Source organism: Mobula birostris, chromosome 4, assembly GCF_030028105.1.
Source record: "Mobula birostris isolate sMobBir1 chromosome 4, sMobBir1.hap1, whole genome shotgun sequence".
NCBI classification, from domain to species: Eukaryota; Metazoa; Chordata; class Chondrichthyes; order Myliobatiformes; family Myliobatidae; genus Mobula; species Mobula birostris.
The window spans coordinates 3,636,585-3,663,901 of NC_092373.1; the positions used below are offsets into that span (position 1 = coordinate 3,636,585).

General features: G+C 43.0%; 1 protein-coding gene across 3 annotated transcripts in view; it reads left to right on the forward strand.

Annotated features, from left to right (window-relative positions):
• The window catches only part of abcf3 (ATP-binding cassette, sub-family F (GCN20), member 3), a 252,315-nt gene that overhangs the window by 174,004 nt on the left and 50,994 nt on the right, over positions 1–27,317 (forward strand). For all 3 annotated transcript variants that reach the window (XM_072254865.1, XM_072254867.1, XM_072254866.1), the window contains exons 6-9: positions 2,703–2,825; positions 19,771–20,037; positions 25,428–25,508; positions 27,207–27,266. In XM_072254865.1, the coding sequence (XP_072110966.1) occupies positions 2,703–2,825; positions 19,771–20,037; positions 25,428–25,508; positions 27,207–27,266 (531 nt within the window). The remainder of the gene's footprint in view (positions 1–2,702; positions 2,826–19,770; positions 20,038–25,427; positions 25,509–27,206; positions 27,267–27,317) is intronic.

Sequence of the window (27,317 nt, forward strand, 5' to 3'; positions counted from 1 at the left end):
GTGAGCAAGCTTTCTCTTGTTTTATAAGCATCAAGACCAAGGATAGAAATTGTCTTATTGCAGTTGATGGTGAAATCCATGAGTGCTCATCTCAAGTTCAACCCAGAATTGCGTATTTGTGCAGCAAAAAACAAGCACAGGTTTCACATGCTAGGTGGAGTTTTGAGCCTGATCATGACACTTAGTAACAAAATTTTTTTTTCCAAGTTCTTGTATAAAATTGTGTCCTAGGCTATATTTTCATTCATATTGTTTTGGCTTATGGTTTTTAGTATTTTTACTATTTAATATTGTCAATAAATTCTCAATAGCATTAATTAAAATCAATTTACAACGTTTAAATTAAACCTACTGAGCCTACCTTTGGAAAATTAAATCCCATTTTGCTTTAAGCCAGTTATTTAACAGAAATTTATTATATTTGCCTTATGAGTGAAAGGGAAAGAAAGACATTAATTTCAAGAAAGGTAAGCTAAGCTTAACTACCTTTCAAGAAAAGTTAACTAAAAATTCATTCTCTACTCAAAAGAGCATTGTCAATTATTTTTGGATTATTATATCTACAACTTAACTGATCACGCTAATGTACTGTGAGCTGTAGATATAATAATTTTTATGTAGTGGTACCCTGAGACCCGAAAATTTTTTTGACGGTTCCTCCAGGACAAAAAGTTTGAGAAAAGCTCATCTAGGTGATGGGGGTCCTTAATGATGGATGCCACCATTTTGAGGCCTCACCTTTTGAAGATGTGCTTGATACTGGGGAGGCTGTGATAAACTGAAAAAAACATGCATGATGGAACTGGCAGAGTTTACAACTTTCTGCAGCTTTTTCCGATCCTGTGTAGTGGCCCCTCCAGACCAAAAGGTGATGCAACAGTTAGAATGCTGTTCATGGTATATCTTAATAAATCTGTGAGAGTCATATGAAGTGGAAAGGCTGAGCAAGTTTCAAGTTCCTGGGTGAATGAACAATGAGCACTAACTTTTTTTTGTTCTCTCTTTATACAGCTTATTTAATTTTATATATATGTTCTGGTCACCTCACTACAGGAAGGATGTGGATGCTATAGAAAGAGTGCAGAGTAGATTTACAAGGGTGTTGCTTGGATTGGAGAGCCTACCTTATGAGAATAGGTTGAGTGAACTTGGCATTTTCTCCTTGGAGCGACGGAGGATGAGAGGTGACCTGATAAAAGTGTATAAGGTGATGAGAGGCATTGATCGTGTGGCTAGCTAGAGGCTTTTTCCCAGGGCTGAAATGGCTAACACAAGGATGCATAGTTTTAAGCTGCTTGGAAGTAGGTACGGTGGGGGGGGGGGGGGGGGGGGGTTGTCAGAGGTTGAGTTTTTCACACAGAGTGTGGTGGGTGCGTAGGATGTGCTTCTGGTGAAGGTGGTGGAGGCAGATATAATAGGGTCTTTTAAAAGACTTAGATAGGTCCATAGAGCTTAGAAAAATAGAGGGCTATGTGGTAGGGAAATTCAAGGCAGCTACTAGCGTAGGCTACATTGTCGGTACAGCATTGTGGGCCAAAGGGCCTGTAATGTGCTGTAAATTTTCTATTTTTTTTTATATTTCTAAGTATTTAACTTCATAGTTCTTAATATATTACTATATATATCAAAGTACTGCTGCCGCAAAACAACAAACTTCGTGACATATGCCAAGGATGTTAAATGTGATTCTGATGGTGATATTAGAGTCAAAACAGCCTGTTTCTAAGCCACAATTATTATTTGAATTGGGTCACAGAACCCACTGGTACATGCATTGATCCAGATACAGATCAACAGTTCAAGATTCAAAATTGTTTAATGTCATTTCCAGTGTAAAAGAGAACAAAATAATGTAATTCCAGATTTGATGCAGCTCAGAATAAAGTACAATATGAGAAAGATCACAATAATAATAATAAAACAGAATAAATACAATTTGTACAAAAGTCCTAGGCACCAGTGATATAGCTAGGGTGCCTAAGGCATTTGTCAATGTAGAGCAGAGAGCAAGTTTGCAAAACTGGTGGACGTAAAGGATGTTGGGAATGTCGTGGGTGGAATGCTGTGGGAGGGGCCTGAGACGTGGCAGAGAAGGAGTGCCAGGACAGGGAATGGCAAGGGTGCTGACACGTCCAGCCCCGAAACTTCAGACAAGGTCATTTGATTTCAAACGATTGGTTTATTATTGATTACAGAATGTTTCTGGTGCTTCCTGCTCGCTCCGTCCACTCCCCCTTCCCCTGCTCCATTCCCACTCTCAGTTCACAATAGAGACCACATCCGAATTAGGTGTATCATCACTCACATATATCATGAAGTTTGTTTTTTTTTTGTGGCAGCATTACAGTGCAATGCATAAAATTACTACTGTTCTATGCAAAAGTCTGTATAAATACATAAGATAGCATATATATACATTGGTTGAATGTCCATAAAGTAACGCTAGGCACAGGAGTGTCTGTACATAAAATTGTGAGGTCTTCCTGTGCTTTGCTGTGCAGTCTCTATGCCATGCAGTGTTGCAGCATGTTAAGATGCTCTCTTCTACACATCTGTGGAATTATGTGAGCCTGGACCTTCTGAAATTGGAATGGCAGCAGAAGCTTATTGATGATTGTCCAAATTCAGATGTTGCTTGCACCTCAATAGTCTTTCATTATGTTAACAATTGCTTAGTAATTTAATATATTATTTGTATTTAGGGTTCTCGAGGAAGCCTCGGCCAGCCAAGCTTCCAATAAGAAAGAAAGCCGCTTGGAAGCTTCGGGAAAGAACAAGTCATATGACATTAAAATTGAAAATTTTGATGTCTCCTATGGAGACAGGTGAGTACCACTATTGACAGTAACTTTTGTTTGGGTCTCTGTAATGTAATTGATGAAAGTGCAAAGTAATTGTTTTATCAATATGGGTATATGTCACTATAGGCAACCCTGAGATTCATTTTCTTGCAGACATTCACAGTAAATTCAAAGAAGCACAGTAGAATCAATGAAGAACCACATACAAGATGGACAGACAGCCAATGTGCAAAAGCAGCAAACTGCAGAACAAAAAAAAGAAAAACAAAATAATAATATTAAAAAAAAAAGCAAGAAATATCGAGAACATGAAATGAAGAGTCCTTGATAATGAGTCAACAGATTGTGGGAACAGTTCATTGATGGGGCAAGTGAGGTTATATCCTCTGGTTCAGGATCTTGACAATTATGGGGTAATAACTATTTCTGAACCTGCTGGTAAGGGACCTGAGACTCCCATGCCACCTCCCTTATGGCAGCAATGAAAAGAGAGCATGGCCTGGATGGTGGGGGTCCTTGATGATGGATGCTGCTTTCCCGTGCCATCATGCCTTGTAGATGTGCTCAGTGGTAGGATGGGCTTTACCCGTGATGGACTGCACTGTATCCACTAGTCTTTGTAGGCTTTTTGTATGTTCTTGATATTTATTGCTTATTTATCTATTATTAATATTTTTTCTTTTGTATTTGCACAGTTTCACATTGGTTATTTGTCTGTCCTGTTGGGAGCAGTCTTTCATTGATTCTATTATGGTTTTTTGATTTACTGTGTATGCCCACAAGAAAATGTACTTTGATAATGAATTGACTTTGAACCTTGAGCCTTTCTGATCAAGGGCATTGGTGTTTCCATACTAGAGTGTGATACAACTGGTCAGTAGACTCTCCACCACATATCTTCTGAAGTTTGTCACAAAGTTTTAGATGACATGCTGAATCTGAGATGAATTGGCAGGATGAGGCAATATTCCACATCGTACGCTGCGTAATCAGCATCCTTTCAGCATGGACCTTGGACTTTCACTCCCCTCTTCATCCCCTTTAAAGATGATCTTCATCTGTCATGTCTGTATTGAAACGTGCCCTGAAATGAATAATTTTCATTAATGACCACCACAGTCCAAAGATGTACAGGAGTTAGCCTGTGAGTGTTGCCACTTTTTTGGCACCAACACAGCATGCCCACAACTTAGTAACAGTAAACTGGACATCTTTTGATTTTGGGAGGAAACCTGGTCATGGGGAGAACGTGCAGTCTCCTCACAGACAGCGCCGGGAAATGACTCCCTATTACTGGTGCTGTAAAGCACTGTACGAACTGCTGTGCAACCATGCCACCCGTGTTGCCGTGCACGTATAGGTGGTCAGTTTGCATTGGACTTTGGAAAAAGTGACTATTTCTCCTGATCCCCATATATCAGAATCAGGTTTAATATCACTGGCATATGTCATGAAATTTGTCCAACGCAGTACATGATAATAGAAAAGGAAAAAACAAATCATCAATTACAGTTAAATTAAAAAGTCGTGCAAAAATAGAAATAAAGAAGTAGCGGTAGTGTTCGAGGCTTCAATGCCCATTTAGAATTCGAATGGCAAAGGAGAAGCAACTGTTCCTGAATCATTGAGTGTGTGCTTTCAGGCTCCTGTACCTCCATTCTGATGCAAGGAGAGGGCATGTCCTGTGTTGTTGGTCCTTAATGATGGATGCTGCCTCTTTGAGGAATTGCTCTTTGAAGATGTCCTGGTTACTGTGGAGGCTACTTCCCATGATGGAGCTGACTAAATTAACGACTCTCTGCAGTTTATTTTGATCCTGTGTAGTGCCCCCCCCCATCCATACCAGATGGTGATGCAGCCAGTTTGAATGCTGTCCGTGGTACAACTGTAGAAATTTGCCAGTGTCCTTGATGACATACCAAATCTCCTCAAATCCCTAATTAAATATAGCCACTGTCATGCCTTCTTTGTGACTGCATCAGTATGTTCAGTCCAGGATAGATCCTCAGAGACATTGACTCCCAGGAGTTTGAAATTGCTCATTCTTTCCACTTCTGATACGTCTATGAGGACTCATCTTACCCTTTCGGAAGTCCTCAATCACTTCTTTGGGCTTACAGATTTAAGGAACTGTGTGTGCATGTATTACAACATGTACCAGTGTTAGGGGTGAAGTGGAGGTAACTCACCTGAACCCTACATACAAAAGAAAAGATTAGCTTTATTTGTCACATGTACATTGAAACATCGAAACAGATGAAATGCAATGTTTGTGTCAATGAGCAGCACAGCCCACAAATGTGGTCACACTTCTGGTGCCAACCTATGTCTTTGAAAAGTGAGAGGAAACCAGAGCAGCTGGAAGAAAACAATGAGGAGGATACGGGGCGAATGTACAAACTCCTGGCAGTCAGTGGCAGGAATTGAACCCCTTTGGCTGGTGCTTTAAAGTGTTGTGCTAAGTGCTGTGCTTACCATGTCACCCATGTTGCGATGCACATATGTATCTGTTCAGGATGTTGGTACCTTGTGTATTGGACTATGGGGAAAGTCACTGTTTCTCCTTTACATTGCAAATTTTTTTTAAAAACTGCATTTGTAGTGCATGCCTTCATACAATATGTATTGCTGCTAGGAGTTTATATGGTGGGAGCTGACTTTTTCAGTCAGATAAATACCACAAACATCAGGAAATGGTCTTCCCACTGAATAAAGGTGATTTTTGAGGTAGTGTGGGTCAACCATGTAATTGACCTCCGCCAATATGCCCATTCACCCTCCTTGATATCTGTATGGCAGCCTTTACTGAGACAAATAGTTCATTCTCATTCACTCTTTAATTTATTATTCAGCATTTAGTTTGATGGTGAATTTCAATTCAATTCAAGATTATTTAATGCCATTTCCAGTACTCCATTGTAAAGGAGAAAAAAGATAATATTAAATAATAACAGAAAATTGTAATAATAGGGGATTTTAACTTTCCACATATTGACTGGGACTCCCAAACTGTGAAAGGGCTGGATGGCTTGGAGTTTGTCAGATGTGCTCAGGAAAGTTTTCTAAATCAATATATAGGGGTACCAACGAGAGAGGATGCAATACTTGATCTCCTATTAGGGAACCAGACAGGTCAGGTGACAGAAGTATGTGTAGGCGAACATTTTGGGTCCAGTCAACATAATATCATTAGTTTCAAGTTAATTATGGATAAAAATAGATCTGGTCCTTGAGTTGAGGTTCTAAGTTGGAGAAAGGCCAATTTTGTGGAGATGAGAAAGGATCTAGGAAGAGTGGATTGGGGCAAGTTGTTTTCTGACAAGGATGTGTTCAGTAAGTGGGAGGCCTTCAAAGGCGAAATTTTGAGAGTGCAGAGTTTGCATATTCCTGCCAGGATTAAAGGCAAAGTTAACAGACATAGGGAACCTTGGTTTTCAAGGGATATTGGCGATGTGGTTATGAAAAAGAGAGAGGTGTGTAGCAGGTATAGGCAACTAGGAACAAATGAGGTACTTGAAGAGTATAAAAAATGTAAGAAAATACTAAAGAAGGAAATCAGGAAGGCAAAAAGAAGACATGAGGTTGCTTTGGCAGATAATGTGAAGGTAAACCCGAAGAGTTTCTACAAGTATATTAAGAGTAAAAGGATAGTAAGGGACAAAATTGGTCCCCTAGAAGATCAGAGTTGTCGTCTATCTGTGGAGCCTCAGGAGATGGGGGAGATCTTAAACAGTGTTTTTTTCATCAGTATTTACTCAGGCAACTGGCAGAGTGTATATGGAAGGGAAACAAGCAGTAGTGTCATGGAACATATAGAGATTAAAGAGGAGGAGGTGCTTGCTGCCTTACAGCGAATAAAGGTAGATAAATCCCCCGGGCCTGACAGGATATTTCCTCGGACATTGAGAGAGACTAGTGTAGAAATTGCAGGGGGCCCTGGCAGAAGTATTTAAAATGTCCTTAGCCACGGGTATGGTGCCGGAGGATTGGAGGGTAGCTCACGTTGTTCCGTTGTTTAAAAAAGGCTCTAAAAGTAAATCAGGCAATTACAGACCAGTGAGCCTAACATCAGTAGTAGGTAAATTATTGGAAAGTGTACTGAGAGATTGGATATACAAGTATTTGGACAGCCAAGGGCTGATTAAGGATAGTCAGCACGGCTTTGTGTGTGGTAGATTGTGTTTAAGGAATCTTGTAGAGTTTTTTGAGGAGGTTACAAAGAAAGTAGATGAGGGAAAAGCTGTGGATGTTGTCTACATGGGCTTTAGTAAGGCCTTTGACAAGGTCCCACATGGGAGGTTAGTTCAGAAGGTTCAGACACTAGGTATCCGTGAAGAGGTTGTAAACTGGATTTGAAATTGGCTGTGTAGGAGAATACAGAGAGTGGTAGTGGATAATTGCTTCTCAGACTGGAGGCCTGTGACTAGTGGTGTGCTTCAGGGATCTGTGCTGGGACCATTGTTGTTTGTTGTCTATGTCAATGATCTAGATGAAAATGTGGAAAATTGGATCAGCAAGTTTGCTGATGACACTAAGATTGGAGGCGTTGTGGATGGTGAGGAAGCCTTTCAAAGCTTGCAGAGAGATCTGGACCAGCTGGAAAAATGGGCTAGAAAATGGCAGATGGAATTTAATGCAGACAAGTGTGAGGTGTTTGCATTTTGGAAGGACAAATCAAGGTAGGACATATACAGTAAATGGTAGGGCACTGAGTAGTGCGGAAGAACAAAGGGATCTGGGAGGTCAGATACATAATTCCCTGAGAGTGGCGTCACAGGTAGACAGGGTTGTAAAGAAGGCTTTTGGCATCCTGGCATTCATAAATTTCAAAGTATTGAGTATAGGAGTTGGAATGTTATGGCGAGGTTGTAAAGGACATTGGTGAGGCCAAATTTGGAGTATTGTGTACAGTTCTGGTCATCTAACTATAGGAAGGATATCAGTAAAATTGAAAGTGTGCAGAGAAGATTTACTAGGATGTTGCTGGGTCTTGAGGAGTTGTGTTACAGGGAAAGATAGAACAAGTTAGGGTCTTTATATTCCTTGGAGCGTAGAAGAATGGAGGGGAGATTTGATAAGAGGTTTACAAAATAATGAGGGGTATAGACAGAGTAAATGCAAGTAGGCTCTTTCCACTTAGATTAGGAGAGATAAACACGAGAGGACATGGCTTTAGAGTGAAAGGGGAAAGGTTTAGGGGGAACTTCTTCAGTGGGAGAGTGGTGGGAGTGTGGAACAAGCTGCCATCTGACATGGTAAATGCGGGCTCACTCTTAAGTTTTAAGAACAAATTGGGATAGATACATGGATGGAAGAGGTCTGGAGGGTCATGGACTGGGTGCGGGTCAATGGGACCTGAGCAGAATAAAGTTTCGGTACAGACTAGAAGGGCCGAATGGCCTGATTTCTGTGCTGTAGTGTTCTATGGTTCTAATTGTTACTCCAGATTCGATGCAGCACAAAAAACACAGTTAGAGAAAGAACACAATAATAAAAAACACAGTAGATATAAATATGTAAGATAGCTTATAAACATTGATTGAACGTCCATATAGTGACTCTAGGCACAGGAGTGTCTATGCATAAGGTGACTGACAGGAAATTATAAAGTAGTGGTGGTTGGAGGAGTGAATAGGTGGGTTAGCGGGTGGAGGTGTTGATCAGCCTTACTGCTTGGGGAAAGTAACTCTTTTTGGTTGGTCCTGGGGTGGATGCTACATAATCTCCTCCCTGATGAGAGTGGGACAAACAGTCCAGAAGCAGGGCGGGTGAGATCCTTCATGATGTTATAGGCCCTTTTCTGGCATGTTTCTGTATAAATGTCCTTGATAGGTAGGCTGGTGATGGTGATGCGTTGGGCAGTTTTGACTACCCATTGAAGGGCTTTCCTGTCTGCCGCAGTGCAGTTTCCATACCCTGCAGTGATATAGCATCTTAGGATGCTCTCTACTGCACATCTGTAGCTTGACGTGATTATAGATGTGCATATGGGGAACTTATATTTAGTGAATTCTCATTAAATGTTTAATTTGCTTTTGAAAAGCAAGCTTGATGGTAGATTTGTTTATAACATCCTGCAAGTGCTCTTTATATCTGGAGTATCCACTTATCTTAAAAAAAAGTATCAACTAACGAGTAAATGCTTTACTGCTGTCACCCTAATAAAGCGGTTACCAGAAGGTACCTGGGGTTGAAAAGTGCCTGAATCTGAACATAATAATAATAATAATAATAGACTATGGAGCATGAACAGGGTACACATTGTCCCGATAGTAATACCTACAACTGGTATCCCAAAGTCACTATACAGTAGTATTAAACAACTAGGCCTGGACAACAATAATTATGTATATCTCCAGAAATCCACAATACTAAACACCACTGGAATAGTCCAAAGGTGTCTAACAATTGAGAAATGACTGCTTGGCTATGCCCGTCCCACAGGTTTTACCAGCTTGACCTGAGAAATAATAAAAAGAATAATAAAAAGTAATAATAATAGGACATAGAACACTACAGCACAGGAACAGGCCCTTTGGTCCACAATGTTGTGCAGAACCAATTAAATTAATAATCAAATGACTAACTTAATCAATCTCTTCTGTCTACACAATAACAGTTTTCCTCATACTTGTGTGCCTATCTAAATGTCCCTGAAAAGTCTCTAATGTTTTTGCCTGTGCCACAATCCCAGGCAGTGCATTCCATGGATCCACCACTCTCCGTGTAAGAAAAATTTGCCTATCATAAACTTTGAAACTACCCTCCTCACCTTAAATGCATGCCCTCTGCTATTAGACATTTTAATCCTGGGAAAAATATATTGCCTGTCTAAATATCCATCTATCTTTGCCTCCCATAATCTTAGAAACTTCTATCACAGGGGTTTAGAATTTATTTTAAAATAATTTATTTAAATCTTACATCCATTCCATAACGTGAGGGAGGAAAAACCTTTGCATCATGACTCCGTCACAGTATACAGACATGTGAATTTAAAAGTCTGACGGCTTGTAAAAAGAAGCTGTCCTGTAGTCTGTTGGTCCTGGCTTTAATGCAGCAGTACTATTTGCCAGACGGAAACAGCTGAAACAGTTTATGGTTGGGGTGACTGGTGTCCCCAATGATCCTTCAGGCTTTCTTTCTGCACCTGCTGCTATAAGTGTCCTCAACGGAGGGAAGTTCACATCCACAAATGCACTGGCTGTCCATACCACTCTCTGCAGTGCACAGGGATCAGCGTTGGTACAGTTCCCATACCAGGCGGTGATACAGCCAGTCAGGATGCTCTCCATGGTGCCCCTGTAGGAAGTCTTGAGGATTTGGAGGCCTGTACTGAACTTATTCAGTTGCCTGAGGTGGAAGAGACACTGTTGTGCTTTTTTTTTGCCACAAAGCTGGTATGTACAGTCCAGGTGAGATCATCAGTGATGTGAATGCCGTGGAACTTGATCCAACTTGCACTCTCAACTGTAGACCCATTGATATTGATTGCGGCCAGCCAGTCTCCATTCCTCCTGTAATCCACAATCAGCTGTTTTGTTTTTTGACATTGAGAGAGAGGTTGTTATCCTAGCACACTGTGTCAGGGTGTCGACCTCTCCTCTGTCGGCTGTCTCATTACCACTAGAGATAAGGCCGATCAAAGTCGTGTCATCTGCGAATTTGATCAGCAGGTTGGAGCTGTGTGGCAGTACAGTCGTGGGTGTAAAGGGAGTAGAGAAGGGGACTCAGGAACACAACCCTGGGGGGCACCTGTGTTGAGGATCAGGGGGCAGAGGTGAGGCAGCTCATCCTTACTGCGATCTGATAGGAAGTCTAGGCTCCAGCTACACAAGGTGGGGTGCAGGCTGAGGTCTCTGAGCTTCCTTTTAAGTCTGGAGGGAATTATGTTGTTGAATGTTGAACTGTAGTCCAAGAACAGCATTCTAATGTATGTATTTCTCTTCTCCAGGTGAGTGAGGACGGTGTGTAGTGCTGTGGCTATAGTGTCATCGGTAGACCAGTTCCATCGGTAGGCGAATTGTAGGCAGTTCAGTGTGGGTGGTAGCATGCTGCTGATATAGTTTTTAACCGGCCTCTAAAAACATTTGCTTGTAATTGAGGTGAGTGTTACAGGGCTTCAGTCGTTCAAAATTGCTACCTTGGTTTCCTTAGGTACAGGGACAATGATGGACAATTTGAAACAGGAGGGCACTACACATGGGGAGAGGGAGAGATTAAAAATGTCTGTAAGCACACCAGACCGCTGTTCCGCACACACTTTGAGGACGCGCCTGGCCCCGCTGCCTTGTGGCTGTTGATACATTGGAATGCTCTATTGATCTCGGCCTTGGAGATGACCAAGGTGCAGGTCTCTGTGGTGGCTTTCCTCGGGGGTTCAATCCTATCAACCTCGAATCGAGCAGAAAAGACACTTAGCTCGTCTGGGAGCGAGGTGGCAATGTTGGCTGTACTGCTGTGTTTGCTCTTGAAGTCCGTGATGGTGTGCTGTCCTAGCCATACACTGCATATGTCTTTGTTGCAGAGTTGTGACTGGATTTTTGTCCCTGTGTTGCCATTTTGCCTCCTTGATGGCTCTACGTAAATCATAGTGGCATCTCTTGAGCTTCTGTTGGTCTCTGGAGGTGAAGGCTTTATTCCTTGTGCTGAGAGCAACCTGCACTGAACTGTTTATCCAAGGCTTCTGCTTTGGGTGGACCTGGACCGATTTTTGGGGAACAATGTTTTCAATGCGCTTCCAAATGAAGCTTGTTACTACCTCCGTATATTTGGAGATGTTCTCAGCTTGAAATACTTCCCAGGTGATGCTGTCAAAGCAGTCTTGTAACATTGAGTCTGATTGGTTGGACCAGCAGTGGATAGTTTTCACTATGGCCGCTTCCTGTTTCAATTTCTGCCTGTAGGTGGGTAAGAGGAAGTTGGAAGGATGGTCAGATTTTCCAAATGGAGGGCAGAGAGATGCTTTGTAGGCATTACGGAAGGGAGGGTAGTAGTGATTGAGTATGTTTCCTCCCCGTGTGCTCACCTGGATGTGTTGGCAGAACTTCGGATAAGCTCTCGTCAGTAACACTTGTTTAAAGTCTCCGATAATGATGAAAGCAGCCTCTGGGTGTGTGGTTTCATGGATATTGATGGTTTCACAAAGTTCATTGAGAGCCAGGTTGGTATCGGTCTGTGATAGCTGTAATAATAAAAGATGTGAATTGTCTAGGCAGCCTGAAAGGTACTCCAGATCCGGGTAGCAAAGGGATTTGAGGGTGTGCGCGCTACCTGGGTCTCACCAAGCATTATTCACCATGAAACATACTCCCCCACCTTTATTTTCCCAGAGAGGTCTTTAGACCTGTCTGCTCGGAACACAGGGAACCCCATGTGTTCCATGGCTTAGTCTGGTATTTCCCCCAACAACCAAGTTTTGGTAAAAGCATAAGATGTTCCAATGCTTCGTTTCCCTTGGTAGGACATTCTGGCTCTCAGCTCACACAGCTTGGTCCCGGGTCTGTACACTGGCCAGGAGTATACTAGGGAGTAGTGGCCAATTTGCGTGCCTGCTTAACCTAACCAAGACGCTGGCTCTTCTTCCTTGACAATGCTGGGTGTGGTGAATGAACCTCCCATGCGAGCAGGGGGTTCCTGTGGTAGAAAGGTGGCACGTTATGACTGAATGCCGTGTTTCTGATGTTCAGAACCTTTTTTATGCCATGGACCCCTACCATTAACCAAGGGGTCCATAAGACCATAAGGTATAGGAGCAGAAGTAGGCCATTCGGCCCATCAAGTCTGCTCCGCCATTCAATCATGGGCTGATCCAATTCTTCCAGTCATCCCCACTCCCCTGCCTTCTCCCCATACCCTTTGATGCCCTGGCTATTCAAGAACCTATCTATCTCTGCCTTAAATACACCCAATGACTTGGCCTCCACAGCTGCTCTCGGCAGCAAATTCCACAGATTTACCACCTTCTGACTAAAGTAATTTCTGCGCATCTCTGTTCTAAATGGACGTCCTTCAATTCTGAAGTCGTGCCCTCTTGTCCTAGACTCCCCTACTATGGGAAATAACTTTACCATATCTATTCTGTTCAGGCCTTTTAACTTTTGAAATGTTTCTATGAGATCCCACTTCATTCTCCTGAACTCCAGGGAACACAGCCCAAGAGCTGCCAGATGCTCCTCATACAGTAACCCTTTCATTCCTGGAATCATTCTCTGAACCCTCTCCAATGTCAGTATTTCTAAAATAAGAAGCCAAAACTGCACACAATATTCCAAGTGTGGTCTCACGAGTCCCTTATAGAGCCTCACATCACATCCCTGCTCTTATATTCTATACCTCTAGAAATGAATGCCAACATTGCATTCGCCTTCTTCACCACCATCTCAACCTGGAGGTTAACCTTTAGGGTATCCTGCACGAAGACTCCCAAGTCCCTTTGCATCTCCGCATTTTGAATTCTCTCCCCATCTAAATAATAGTCTGTCCATTTATTTCTTCCACCAAAGTGCATGACCATACACTTTTCAGCATTGTATTTCATTTGCCACTTCTTTGCCCATTCCTCTCAACTGACTAAATCTCTGCAGGCTCTCTGTTTCCTCAACATTACCCGCTCCTCCACCTATCTTTGTATCACTGGCAAATTTAGCCATAAATCCATTAATCCCATAGTCCAAATCATTGACATACATCATAAAAAGCCGCGGTCCCAACGCTAATCCCTGATCTCCACTGGTAACCAGCAGCCAGCCAGAATAGGATCTCTTTATTCCCACTCTCTGTTTTCTGCCGATCAGCCAATCTAGTAACTTCCCTGTAATTCCATGGGCTCTTAGCTTGCTAAGCATCCTCATGTGCGGCACCTTTTCAAAGGCCTTCTGAAAATCCAAGCACACCACATCTACTGCATCTCCTTTGTCTACCCTGCTTGTAATTTCCTCAAAAAATTGCAGTAGGTTAATCAGGCAGGATTTTCCTTTCAGGCCTGTCTTTGTCATTGCGTCCAGGTACTCTGTAATCTCATCCCTAACAATCAATTCCAACCTCTTCCCAACCACTAATGTCAGGCTAACAGGTCTCTAGTTTCCTTTCTGCTGCCTCCCACCTAAAGAGCGGAGTAACATTTGCAATTTTCTAGTCATCCAGTACAATTTTCCAATCATCCAGTACGAAGCCAGAATCTATTGACTCTTGAAAGATCATTGTTAATGCTTCTGCAATCTCTCCAGCTACTTCCTTCAGAACCCGAGGATGCATTCCATCAGGTCCAGGAGATTTATCCAGCCTCAGACCATTAAGCTTCCTGAGCACCTTCTCAGTTGTTGTTTTCACGGTACATACTTCACTTCTCTGACGCTCTTGGAATGTCCGGTACACTGCAGATGTCTTCCACTGTGAAGACTGATGCGAAATAGCTTTCAGTTCCCCTGCCATCTCTGCATCTCTCATTACAATATCTGCAGCGTCATTTTCTATTGGTCCTATATCTACCCTCAACTCTCTATTATCCTTTATATACTGAAAAAAGCTTTTAGTATCTTCTTTGACATTAGTTGCCTGTGACAGTGGTGTCATCAGTAAACTTGAATATGGCATTGGAGCTGTGCTTAGCCTCACAGTCATAAGTGTAAAGCAAGTAAGATAAGTAGTGCAAAAAGGGGTTTTAAAAAGGAGTGAGGCACATTGTCCATTCAGAAGTTTGATGTCAGAGGGGAAGAAGCTGTTGCTGAAGTGTTGGAGTATGTGTCTTCAGGCTCCTGTACCCACCACCTTGATGGTAGTAATGAGAAGAGGGCACGACTGGGTGAATGAGCTCCTCTATGACGGATACCGGCTTTTTGAGGCGTCACCTTTTGAAGGTGTCCTCGACGAGGACTGGTGTGTTCTCTCAACTTCCCCTTCCCGAAGTCTGCAATCAATTCTTCAGTCAATTCCAAGGGATGGGAGAACCAGTGAATGTCATATATTTGGACCATGAATTGAATTGACTTTATTTCTTACATCCTTCACATACATGAAGAGTAAAAATCTTTGTGTTACATCTCTGTTTAAATGTGCAATGTGCAGTCATAGTAATTTATAATAATTTATAATAAATACAACAGTCAGTGTAACATAGAAATACACTCAAATCAGCGTATAGATTGTGGTTGGGGTGACTCAGGTCCCCAATGATCCTTTGAGCCCTTTTCTCACATCTGTCTTTGTAAATGTCCTAGATCATGGGAAGTTCACAACTACAGATGTGCTGGGCTGTCCGCACCTCTCTCTGCAGAATCCTGCGATTAAGGGAAGTACAGTTCCCATACCAAGCAGTGATGTAGCCAGTCAGGATGCTCTCAATTGTGCCCTTGTAGAAAGTTCTTAGGATTTAGGAGCCCACACGAAACTTCCTCAACTGTCTGAGGTGAAAGAGGCGCTGTTGTGCCTTTTTCACCATACGGCTTGTGTGTACAGACCATGTGAGGTGATGTGGATTCCGAGGAACTTGAGGCTGTTTACCCTCTCAACCCCAGATCCATTGATGTCAATAGGGGCATGAGATGTTATCATTACATCATATGGGATTGTATCTTGCTGTTATAAAGCTTTTGAATGTTCTCCATGTTCAATACACATGCAGCATTGATTTTCTTCATGCGCTGTTTTTACCTCAATAATGGATTTAATAATTTTTTCTAAATTAGCCTGTAGTTTTCTGCTTTCTGTTCTCCTATTCTTGAATACAGGACCCTGAAGACACATAATCAAAGTTTCAGGAATAGTTTCTTTCCCTGTTGCTGTCAGATTTCTGAATGGACAATAAATCCATGAACACTTCCTCTGTATTTTTTCCTTCTCTTTTTGCACTATTTATTTAATTTATTATTTATTCATTTATAGCTTATGTTCTTGCTCTTTATTTAGTCTTTGAAATCTAATCAATTGCAATCAAAGCCTCCTGGATGTCAGGATATATAGAGAGTTGCATAGAGAGCAGAGTATAGAGAACTAAAAACAGGGAAAGCCTCTAAAGACTGTAAAATCCACAGTGGCACCATGGTAGCACAGCAGTTATCGCAATTCTGTTACAGCTCGGAACATTCCGGATGCGGAGTTCAATTCCGAAACCCTTCTGTAAAGTGTCTCTGTATGTCCTCCCGTGGAATGTGTGGGTTTTCTCTGGGTTCTCTAGTTTCCTCCCACAGACCAAAGATGTACTGGATGGGTTAATTGGCCATTGTGAATTGTCCCGTGATTAGTTTAGGGTTAACCAGGGTTGTTGTCAGTTGCTGAGCGGTGTGGTTCGAAGGGCTGGAAGGGCCTATTCCACGCAATACCACTAAACGAATAAATAATTACAGATAAAACTGCAGCTTGGCACTGAAATAGGAAAGTTGAGATGGGTCACGAGAGTCACAGCAGATATGATTAAAGTAAATCTGAACGTTCAATAAGTATTCTAAGGAAGAATATTCAGAGAAAGAGTGGGGCCCATTAGCAACAGCCTGTGGGCTGTGTGTGCCTGGAGTCAGAACATACAGGTGAAACGCATAATTCTCCTCAGTACTCACAAAGGAAACACACTTTGTAGTTGGGTTCAATTCTTTTCACATTATATGTCAATGATTTGGATGACTGAATTAATGTCTTTGAAGTCAAGTTTGCAGACAATATGAAGATACGTAGAGATGCAGGTGGTGTTGTGGAAGCAGGGTGTCTGCAGAAGGACTTGGATAGATTGGGAGAGAATGGACAAAGAAGTGACTGATGGCATATAGTGCAGGGAAGTGTATGGGTCATGTACTTTGACAGAAGGGTTAAAGGCGTAGACTATTTTAATCCAGGAGCAAATTCAGAAATCAGTGCAAAATACAATGTTAGCATTCACCTTGAAAGGACTAGAATATAAAAGCAAGGATGTAATTTTGAGGCTTTATAAGGCACTGGTGAGGCATCACTTGGAGTATTGTGAACAGCTTTGGGCTCCTTATCTAAGAAAAGATGTGCTGGCATTGGAGAGAGTTCAGAGGAATTTTACGAGAATGATTCAAGAAATGAAAGGGTGAGGAGCGTTTGATGGGCCTGGGCCTGGAGTTCAGAAGAATGAGAGGCATCTCACTGAAACCTACTGAATACTGAAAAGCCTACAGTGGATGTTTTCTATAGTGGGGAAATCTAGGACCAAAGGACACAGCCTTCAGAATAGAGGGAATTCCATTGAGAGCAGAGATAAGGGGAGTAAATCTGTGGAATTCATTGGCACAATGGCTGTGGAAGCCAAGTCATTGAGTATATTTAAAGTGGAGGTTGATAGGTTCTTGATTAGTCAGGGCATCAAAGGTTATGGGGAAAAGGCAGCAGAATGGGTTTGACAGGGATCATAAGTAAGTCATGATGGAATGGTAAAGCAACTTGATGGGCTGAGTAGCTAAATTCTTCACCTATACCTTTTATGTTATATGATAAAAGAACATTCAGAGAAAGAATAAGGCTCAGTAGGAACAACATGGGCTGCCTGTGCCTGGAGCCAGAACGAATTCTTTTCATCTGTACTCACAAAGGAAAAAGACTTTGTAGTTTGGAAAATTCAGTGAAGGGGTGCCTGAAAGTCTTCGTAAATAACAAGGAGGTGCTCAGTGTCTTGATGGGCTAAAAGGGGGAAAAGTCCCGAGGGCTAGATGGGATTTTTCACAGGCTACAATGGAAGACAAGGGAGGTGATTACTAAGTCTTTGGCTGAGATTTTTAAATTACTTGTCACCATATACAACCCTGAGATTCATTTTCTTACAGGTATTCACAGTAAGTACAAAGAAAAGCAATAGAATCAATGAAAGACCAAATACAACAAGATAGACAATCAACCAATGTGCAAAAGACAGCAAACTGTACAAATACAAAAAAGAGAAAAATGTATTAATAGTAATAGGTAGCAGTGAGAATAGAATATGGTCTGGATAGTGGGAGGCCCCGATGATGGATGTTGCTTTCCTGCGACGGCGTTCCATGTAGATGTGCTCAGTGGCAGCTTGGAGTGAGAGAAGGGCAGCACATTTGGTTCCGCCTTTCAAAAACGGCAGTAGAGACAAGCCAGTAACTATAGACCTGTGAGAGGGCTGATAACGGAAAGAATTTTGTGGGAGTGGAGTATTGATCACGAGGAAAAGAATGGGCAAATCAGAGGAAGCTGATATAGCTTGAAGGGAAGGTTATGTCTGATGAATTTGATTGAATAGCGAGGATGAGAGGTGACTTCATATAGTTGTACAAGATGATAAGAGCTATTGGTAGAGGTGGCGCACACAAAATGCTAGAGGAACTGAGCTGGTCAGACAGCATCTATGGATGAAGAAGAAGGAATCAGGTTCCTTGTCCAGCCCTTTACCTTTTCCACTGTTAAAGGAGGTTCTACCAGTTATTAAATACAGGGGTTCACATTCTTTTTTCCTGCCTGGACTGTGAATAATTAAACAATGTATTCAATAAAGACATGAGAAGTACAATTGTTTGTGTGTTATTAGTTTAGGCAGATTGTTTTTATCTACTACTGTGACTTAGATGAAGATCAGACCAGATTTTATGGGTATGTAGCACTCGCTTCGCCTAGCGGCTTAATATAGGGGGTGATAACCTCTGTCCCAGCCAAACTTAAGAAATCTCGTTTGGGTGGTTGCTGCATGATGTGTCCCCTGTTAAAAATCAGTACCCCAAAGTAACAAACAGTACACAATATGCGATTAAACGATTAAGCTTTATAACTTATACTTTGACTATATGGTTAGTAGAGAAACGAAATAAAAGAAAAAAAGGCCCCAATCTTATTAAACCGTCTGTGCGCAAAGTTGGAGCTCACTGATAAGCCGATCGTTCACCATCGACCTCCTCCGATCGTCGCTGCCCTTCAGACCCTCGCTCTGAATCCACCCCGACCGGCGGTTTACCAAATCTCTCCATTTGCGTCTTCTCTCCTCATATCTCTATCTATCTATCTCCCCCCTCCCCCTCTCCCGCTGCCTCTCCCTCTCCCTCGCTGTCTCACTCAGTCTCTCAGAAACCCGCAAAATAAACTCCTTCTAGATTCACAAGACAGGGCAACAAAATCCTGATTGGCTAACATGCACATCCATAGTCCTGTTATCTCCAGCCAAAACCCAAACATTGCTGCTACAGAGAAACCGCTACTTCAGCGGTGAACATTACAGAGAAGCCATTTCATTAGCCTTAGCAGTGAAACATTACAGAGCAGCCATTACAGCATGTTACAGGTAATTAATGCAGAAAACCAGGTAATTGCAAAGAGTTCACTGTTTCTTGCAATTATATACAGAAAGGGCCAGTAACATCATGAAGGATCCACCTACCCTGTCATGGACTGTTTGTTCCACTCCAGCCAGGGAGGAGGCTGTTTAGCATCCACACCAGGACCACCAGACGCAAGAACAGTTACTTTCCCCAAGCAGTAACACTTCCACCCATGAACCCATCCCTCCACACCCCCAACCACAACTACTTATCATCTTTTTCTGTCAGAGTCACCTTGTGTACAAACACTCCTGTGCTTAGCATCACTTTATGGACATACAATCAATCTAAGTTATAAGCTATCTTAAGTATTTATTAAGTCTTTTATTATTGCTTTCTTTATCTTACAGCATTGTGTTTTTGTGGATTTTTTGTGCTGGTCAAATCAATGGTAGCAATTATTTTGTTCCCCTTTATACTTTTGTAGTGGAAATTACTTTAAACAATCTCGAATCCTCATCATGGGTGAAAGGAAAATGAGGGTCTATTTGAGAGAGAAGGGTTAGGTTGATCTTCAAGTAGTTTAAAGGGTCAGTTTAACATTGTGGGCTGATGGGCCTTTACTGTGCTGTAATGTTCTATGTTTATAATTTCTTTGAAGGAATAGAATGGTGTATTCATGAAGTATTAATTAAAATATCAGGGAAAGGATATATGTTTTAAAGCATGTTCTTTCTGTCTTCAAGGGCCTTACTTAATGGTGCAGATTTGCACCTCGCTTATGGGAGACGTTATGGTTTAGTTGGTCGAAATGGCTTGGGGAAAACGACGCTGCTGAAGATGATGTCGGCGCGAAGTCTTCGCATTCCCTCTCATATCAGCATCCTGCATGTGGAACAGGAAGTGGTTGGGGACGACACGTCGGCCTTACAGAGCGTACTGGAGTGTGACACAGTGAGGGAAGGCCTGTTGCAGGAGGAGAAGGCTCTGACGGCAAAGATGAACGCTGGCCTGTGAGTAAACTACAGCGGGAGGTATCCAGTGTTTGTACAAAAACTCGATACTGGTTCACGTCCCAGGTCCCTCAGCTCTGACAGCAGCTTATGCTCTCAGAATCAGAATCAGGCTTATTGTCTCTGACATATGCCGTGAAATTTTTTGTCTTTTGATAGTGCAAGACAAATTACTCTGAAGATTTCTGTCTTGGCCTTCGCTGGTCTACATCAACAAGGAATGTTGCATCCTAACTGTCTAAGTTGATACGCAAGCTAGGGCTGCACATTTTGGAGAGCAATCTGTTGCCCATGCCGCAGGTTCCCACTCTCATAACAGCAGATGAATGTGAAGGAACAGCAGAGACAAATACAGTTAGGCACCAGTGACATTGAAGGAGTTGCTTTTAACTCAATGCCAGACTGCCTTAGGGACTTCAGCTCCTCGGAGTTTACTCTCAAACCCTTCCCCATGCGTGGGTATAGCTGCAAGGCTACGTAGGTTTGAGGTCAGCTTTTTCCTTATCCTATATGAGACGCCGACCAAGGCCGACGATTCCCACCTACCCATAGTGACTTGTTTTAAGAAGCCAGTAACCCACCTTTGCCCTTTCTCCTGTCAGTGGAAATGGTTTTGTTGGGCTTAGTAGCAAAGCCCAACAAGGTCAGGAGCTAGACTTGGTTGTCAAAGGCTATTTAGACCTTAAGACTATTGGATATAGGAGCAGAGTTAAGCTACTTGGTCCATTGAGTCTGTTCCACTATTTCATCATGGCTGATCCAATTTTCCTCTCAACCCCATTCTCCTGCCTTCTCCCTGTGTCCCTTCATGCCCTGACCAATCAAGAATCTATCAACTTCTGCCTTAAATATACGTAAAGATTTGCCTTCCACAGCCACCTGTGGCAAGTAATTCTGCAGATTCACCACTCTCTGGCTAAAAATGTTCCTTCTCATCTTCGTTCTAAAAGGACACCCCTCTATTCTGAGGCTATGTCCTCTGGTGTTAGACTCTCCCACCATAGGAAACATCCTCTCCACTTTGACTCTATCAAGGCCTTTCACCATTCAATAGGTTTCAATGAGGTTCCCCTCATTCTTCTGAATTCTAGTGAATACAGGCCCAGATCCATCAAACGCTCTTCATATGACAAGCCATTCAATCCTGGAATCATTTTTGTGAACCTTCTTTCAACTCTCTCCAGCATCAGCATGTTTTTTCTAAGATAAGGGGCCAAACCTACTCACAATACTCCAAGTGAGGCCTCACCAGTGCTTTATAAAGTTTCAACATTACTTCCTTGCTTTTTTATTCTAGTGCTCATGAAATGAATGCTAACATTGTATTTGTTTTCCTCACCACAGACTCAATCTGCAAATTAACCTTCAGGGAATCCTATACAAGGATTCCCAAGTCCCTTTGTGCCTCAGTTTTTTTGTATTTTCTCTCCATTTAGAAAACGGTCAACCCTTTCATTTGTTCTACAAAAACTCCATGACCATACATGTCCTGACACTATATTCCATCTGGCATTTCTTTGTCCATTCTTCTAATCTGCCTAAGTCCTTCTATAGCCTGTCTACTTCCTGAAAACTATCTGCTCCTTCACCCATCTTTATATTGTCTACAGACTTTGCAACAAAGCCATCATTTCCAACATCCAAGTCATTGACATTGAACATAAAAAGAATCTGTCCCAACACAGACCCCATGGAACACCACTAGTCATTGGCACTAGCAAGAAAAGGCTCCCTTTATTCCTTTTCTTTGCCTCCTGCCCATCAGCCACCGCTAGAATCTTTCCTGTAATACCATGGGCTCAGAGCTTGTTAAGCAACCTCCTCACAAGATCACAAGACAAAGGAGCAGAAGTAGGCCATTCAGCCCATTGAGTCTGCTCCGCCACTCATCGGTGGCACCTTGTCAAAGGCCTTCTGAAAATCCAAGTACACAACATCAACCAATTCTCTGTCTATGCTGCTTGCTATTTCCTCAAAGAATTCCAACAGATTTGTCAGGTAAGATTTTCTCCTGAGAAAACCATGCTGACTACAGCCTATTTTATCATGTGCCCCCAAGTACCCTGAGACCTCATTATTAATAATGGACTCCAACATCTTCCCAACCACTGAGGTCACACTAATTGGCAGTGTGGACGATCAGAGGGATCTTGGGGTCTGAGTCCATAGGACACTCAAAGCTGCTGCACAGGTTGACTCTGTGGTTACGAAGGCATACGGTGCATTGGCCTTCATCAATCATGGGATTGAGTTTAGGAGCCGAGAGGTAATGTTGCAGCTATATAGGACCCTGGTCAGGCACCACTTGGAGTACTGTGCTCAGTCTGGTCGTCTCACTACAGGAAGGATGTGGAAACCATAGAAAGGGTGCAGAGGGGATTTACAAGGATGTTGCCTGGATTGGGGAGCATGCCTTATGAGAATAGGTTGAGTGAACTGGGCCTTTTCTCCTTGGAGCAACAGAAGATGAGAGGTGACCTAACAGAGGTGTATAAGACGATGAGAGGCATTGATCGTGTGGATAGTCAGAGGCTTTTTCCCAGGGCTGAAATGGCTAGTACAAGAGGGCTACACCTGCCCTTACACTTCCTCCCTCACCACCATTCAGGGGCCCCAGACAGTCCTTCCAGGTGAGGCGACACCTCACCTGTGAGTCGGCTGGGATGATATGCTTACCGAGTGCAGGTCGGTGGGACTAGGTGAGAGTAGGAGTTCGGCAAGGACTAGAAGGGCCGAGATGGCCTGTTTCCATGCTGTAATTGTTATGTGGTTATATGGTTACTGCATCTGGTGCTCCCGATGCGGCCTTCTACATATTGGCGAGACCCGACGCAGACTGGGAGACCGTTTCGATGAACACCTACGCTCTGTCCGCCAGAGAAAGCAGGATCTCCCAGTGGCCACATATTTTAATTCCACGTCCCATTCACATTCTGATATGTCTATCCACGGCCTCCTCTACTGTCAAGATGAAGCCACACTCAGGTTGGAGGAACGACACCTTATATTCCATCTGAGTAGCCTCCAACCTGATAGCATGAACATTGACTTCTCTAACTTCCATTAATGCCCCACCTCCCCCTCGTACCCCATCCGTTATTTATTTATATACACACATTCTTTTTATCTCTCTCCTTTTTCTCCCTCTGTCCCTCTGACTATACCCCTTGCCCATCCTCTGGGTTTCTTCCCCCCCCCCCTTCCTTCTCCCTGGGCCTCCTGTCCCATGATCCTCTCATATCCCTTTTGCCAATCAACTGTCCAGCTCTTGGCTCCATCTCTCCCCCTCCTGTCTTCTCCTATCATTTCGGAACCACCCCTCTGCCTCCCACTTTCAAATCTCTTACTAGCTCTTCCTCCAGTTAGTCCTGACGAAGGGTCTCAGCCTGAAACGTCGAGTGTACCTCTTCCTAGAGATGCTGCCTGGCCTGTACTTTTATGTGTGTTGCTTGAAATTCCAGCATCTGCAGATTTCCTCGTGTTTGAGAGCATCCTGACTGGCTACATTATTGGCTGGTATGGGAACTGTACTTCCCTCAATCTCAGGACATTTACAACCTGTTCCAGCTGCTGCCATCTGGGAAACGGTACCGCAGCATAAAAGCCAGGACCAACAGGCTCTGGGACAGCTTCTTCCACCAGGCCATCAGACTGATTAATTCACGCTGATACAATTGTATTTCTCTGTTATATTGACTGTCCTGTTGTACATACAAGTTACTATAAATTGCACATTGCTCACTTAGATGGAGACGCAATACAAAGATTTTGAAGGATGTAAGTAATAATGTCAATTCTATTCAATTGTGATGGGAATTGATGGATTGGAGAGGTCCCAGAGTAGGTCCACAAGAATGATTCTGGGAATGAAAGAGTTAACGTATGTGAAGTGGTTGATGGCTCTGGGCCTGTAGTCGCGGAGTTCAGAAGAATGAGGGTGCATCTCATTGAAAGCTATCGAATATTTAAAGTTCTAGACAGAGTGAATATTTCCTATAGTGGGGGAGTCTAGGACTGGAGGGCACAGCCTCAGAATAGAGTCCAGTTAGAACAGAGATGAAGAGGGATTTCTAAGGAATCTAAGGAATTCTTTGCTATAGGCAGCTGTGGAGGCCAAGTCATTGGGTATGTTTAAAGTGAAGGTTGATAGATTCTTGATTAGTAAAGGTGCCAAAGGTTACAAGGAGAAGGCAGCAGAATGGGTTTGAGAGGGATAATAAATCAGCCATAATAAGACTGTAAGATATGGGTGCAGAAGTAGGATATTTGACTTCGCCATTCAATCATGGGCTGCTCCAATTCTTCCAGTCATCCCCATCCCCTGTCTTCTCCCCATACCCTTTGATGCCCTAGCTGATCAGGAACCTATCTATCTCTGCCTTAAATACACCCAATGACTTGGTCTCCACAACCGCTTGTGGCAACAAATTCCACAGATCTACCACCCTCTGACTAAAGTAATTTCTGCGCATCTCCGTTCTAAATGGGTGTCCTTCAATCCTGAAGTTGTGCCCTTGTCCTGGACTCCCCTACCATGGGAAATAACTTTGCCATATCTAATCTATTCAGGCCTTTTAACATTCAGAGTGTTTCTATGTGATTGCCCCTTCATTCTCCTGAACTCTAGGGAATACAGCCTAAGAGCTGCCAGACGTTCCTCATACAGTAACCCTTTCACTCCTGGAATCATTCTCGTGAATCTTCTCTGAACCCTCTCCAACATTAGTATATCTTTTCTAAAATAAGGAACCCAAAACTGCACACAATACTCCTAGTGTGGTTTCATGAGTGCCTTATAGAGCCTCAATATCACATCCCTGCTCTTATATTCTCTACCTCTAGAAATAAATGATAGCATTGCATTCGCCTTCTTCACCAGCGACTCAACCTGGAGGTTAACCTTTAGGGTATCTTGCACAAGGATTCCCAAGTCCCTTTGCATCTCTGTATTTTGAATTCTCTCCCCATCAAAATAATAGCTTGTCCCGTTTATTTCTTCCACTGAAGTGCATGACCGTATACTTACCAACATTGCATTTCATTTGCCAATTCTTTGCCCATTCACCTAAACTATCTAAGTTTCTGCAGGCTGTCTGTTTCCTCAACACTACCCGCTCCTCCACCTATCTTTGTATCATCAGCAAATTTAACCACAAAGCTATTAATCCCATAGTCCAGTGGACTGGCAGAGCACACTTGATGGGTTGAATGGCCCAATTCTTGTTTCTTATGGATTGGGCTCATCTTGAGTTCTGGTTCAGCACCTATTGTGTCCTATGAAAGTCAAGCAAGGAGAAAAGAAAGTGGATGAAGGAAAAGTTGTGAGTTTATAATGGAGTTCAGCTTGTAACTCACAAAATGAAAACCTGTTTTCTGAATTTTTCTTCCAGAGGCGATGGCACAGAGAGCAGTCGGCTGACTGAAGTTTATGCCAAGTTGGAGGAGATCGAGGCAGACAAGGCTCCAGCCAGGTGTGTTTCAACAACGAGGACACCTCAGCCACTTTTATAGGTTCATTAGGCCACTACAGACCAGAAATCTGCTCTGCAGTCCATCTCATCCATGCCAAACGGTTCATCTACCTAGTCTTATCAACCCTCTGTACCCGATCTCTTAATTGTTGAAATCGAACCTGCATCCACCACTTCTTCCACACTCGCACAACGTACAGAGAGTGAAGAAATTCCCCCTCATGTTCCCTTTAAACGTTTCACCATTCACCCTGAACCATATCGTGCCCACAAATTGCTAATCCTAACCTGTACATCTTTAGAATGTGGGAGGAAGCCAGAACACCTTGACGCTGCCCTTGTGACTGTGTGGGTTATGTATCAGCTTCTAACAGACCCCGATGGCTGGCCCTGGAAATGCTATGCTACTGTGGCTCTCTAAATTTGTACAGCATTCACGTAGGCGTGCTGTTGAACAGGCTCAACCGTGGATATACACAAGCCAGTGTACAAACCAGGGCAATGCAATATGGAGAACAAGTTGTTGCCCGTGCAGCAGGTTTCCCTCTCCGCACGGTTGATGAATTCAAAACACTGGCAGAAACCGATACAGTTTGGCACCAAACTAGCGTCACAGGAGTTGCCAGTCAGTTTTGAACTCAACATGAGACTTCATTTAGGACTCCTGCTCCCCATTTTATCTCAGAGTTTACTGCCGAAGTCTTCTCCATAAGTAGGTATCACTGCAAGGTAGCAGAAGTTTGAGATGAGAGATTTCCATCTCGAAGATGAGGTGCCAACTATGCTTGACAAGCCTCATCTACCCAAAGCGAATGATTTTAATGTGCCAGTAACCTGCCTTTGCCCCTTCTCCTGTCAGTAGAAATGGTTCCGCCGGGCTTAGTAGCTAAGCCACAGCAGAAAGCCAGGAGCTGGACTTGGTTGTCAGAGGCTGTTTGAGACACATGCCATTGGGAGCACTTATTTACTTTGTGACACAGCGTGGAGTTGGCTCTTCTGGCCCTTTGAGCCAACCCCTGAGAAACCTGATTAACTCTAATCTAATCACAGGACAGTTTACAATGACCAATTAACCTACCTGTACATCTTTGGACTGTGGCAGGAAACCAGAAGACCCGGAGAAAACCTATGCACAGGGAAGACGTACAGAGATTCTTTACAGAACAATGCCAGAACTGAACTCCAAACTCTGGAATGCCCTGAGCTTTAAAAGCATTGAATGAACCGCTACGCTACCACTTAATAAGTAGCAGGAGCTTATCTCCACTACCTCCCCCGGCTATGACAACCTTAAGGAACCAGGGAATTCATGATTCCTTGGATAAAAAAACAGTCTAGATCCTACTGCAGCAAGACCTGGACAATCTCCAGGCCTGGGCTGAGAGGTGGCAAGTAACATTTGAGCCCAGGAATGGCGATATCCAACAAGAGATAAACCCAGCTATCATCCACGATATCTGGTATCAGTATTGTCAAAGTGTCCCTCACACCAACTCTCCATATCGCCAAGTTTGCCATTGACCAGAAACTGAACTGAAATCACTGTGTACATAACCTGCACGTAATAAAGGGCAGGACAGAGGGGGAAAAAAAAACATTCAGCTCTTGCTTTCTGGTGTTCAGACTCTCTCCCCCTCTTAAATGAATAGTTCTGCACACTGTTTCTGTGTCCAATTTGGTCTCCTATTCTATTTTCAGGGCTTCAGTTATTCTAGCTGGTTTGGGATTCAGTTCCAAAATGCAGAAGCAAGTAACGAGGTAAGAGATAGCAAAAAATGATAATGCTGTTAAAATTGATTAGGGGAAATA